At 41.7% G+C, this 909-nt stretch overlaps 1 protein-coding gene across 1 annotated transcript in view; it reads left to right on the top strand.

Annotated features, from left to right (window-relative positions):
- Positions 1–417, top strand: part of LOC135096369 (RRP12-like protein) — an 8322-nt gene extending 7905 nt beyond the window's left edge. Inside the window, 2 exon segments of the mRNA XM_063997835.1 lie at positions 12–160; positions 280–417. Coding sequence (XP_063853905.1) covers positions 12–160; positions 280–388 — 258 coding nt within the window. The 3' untranslated portion in view covers positions 389–417.
- The last annotated feature ends 492 nt before the right edge of the window (positions 418–909 follow it).

Below are 909 nucleotides of genomic sequence, written 5' to 3'. Positions count from 1 at the left end.
TCCAACCCCAGGAGCCGGCGCCGGAGGTCAGGAAGAGGGCAAGGAAGGACCCAGGGGCAGAGTTCAGGTCACGCAAGGCTGGGGGGGACGTGACCCTTAAGGGGAGTGGTGTGGCTCCCTTTGCATACGTCAGATTGGCAAAGGAACAGTTAAATAGAAGGTGAGAGAGAGAGAGAGAGAGAGAGAGAGAGAGAGAGAGAGAGAGAGAGAGAGAGAGTTTAGAAATGAAATAGGATAGAATTAATTAATCTAATCATGTTTTTTTTTTTACTGTTTCAGGAAAAAGGCGAAATTTGAGGGTCAGTTTGGGAGCTTGGTGAGGGGGGCCAAGAAGGGGGTGAGGGGGGCGCGGAAGGGGGCCCAGCGACGGGGGAAGGGGAGGAAGTGAAGAGGAGGAGGAAGACTAGAAGAGAATGTGAAGATAATTAAGAAGAAGAGGAGGAGGAGGAGATGATAATAATAATAGTAATAAGAGGGGAAAGATTATTATTATTATTACTATTATTATTATTATTAAGAGTTAAATAAATAAAGTTATCTATTAAATGAGGTATTTTATTGGTATTATTTATTTATTTGTTTTATTTATTTATTTATTTATTTATTTATTTATTTTTTGTGTAGGAGTGACACTGGCCAAGGGCAACAAAAATCTAATAAAAAAAATGTCCACTGAAATGGCAGTCCAACAAAAGGGTCAAGGCAGTGGTCAAAAATTGCTGAATAAGTGTGTTGAAACCTCCCTCTTGCAGGAATTCAAGTCATAGGAAGGTGGAAATACAGAAGCAGGCAGGGAGTTCCACAGTTTACCAGAGAAAGGGATGAATGATTGAGAATACTGGTTAACTCTTGCGTTAGGGAGGTGGACAGAATAGTGGTGAGAGAAAGAAGAAAGTGTTGTGCAGCGAG

This window comes from Scylla paramamosain, unplaced genomic scaffold (genome assembly GCF_035594125.1).
Source record: "Scylla paramamosain isolate STU-SP2022 unplaced genomic scaffold, ASM3559412v1 Contig3, whole genome shotgun sequence".
Lineage (NCBI taxonomy): Eukaryota > Metazoa > Arthropoda > Malacostraca > Decapoda > Portunidae > Scylla > Scylla paramamosain.
The sequence above is the reverse complement of the archived record's forward strand: the minus strand, read 5'-3'. Positions and strand labels throughout refer to the sequence as shown.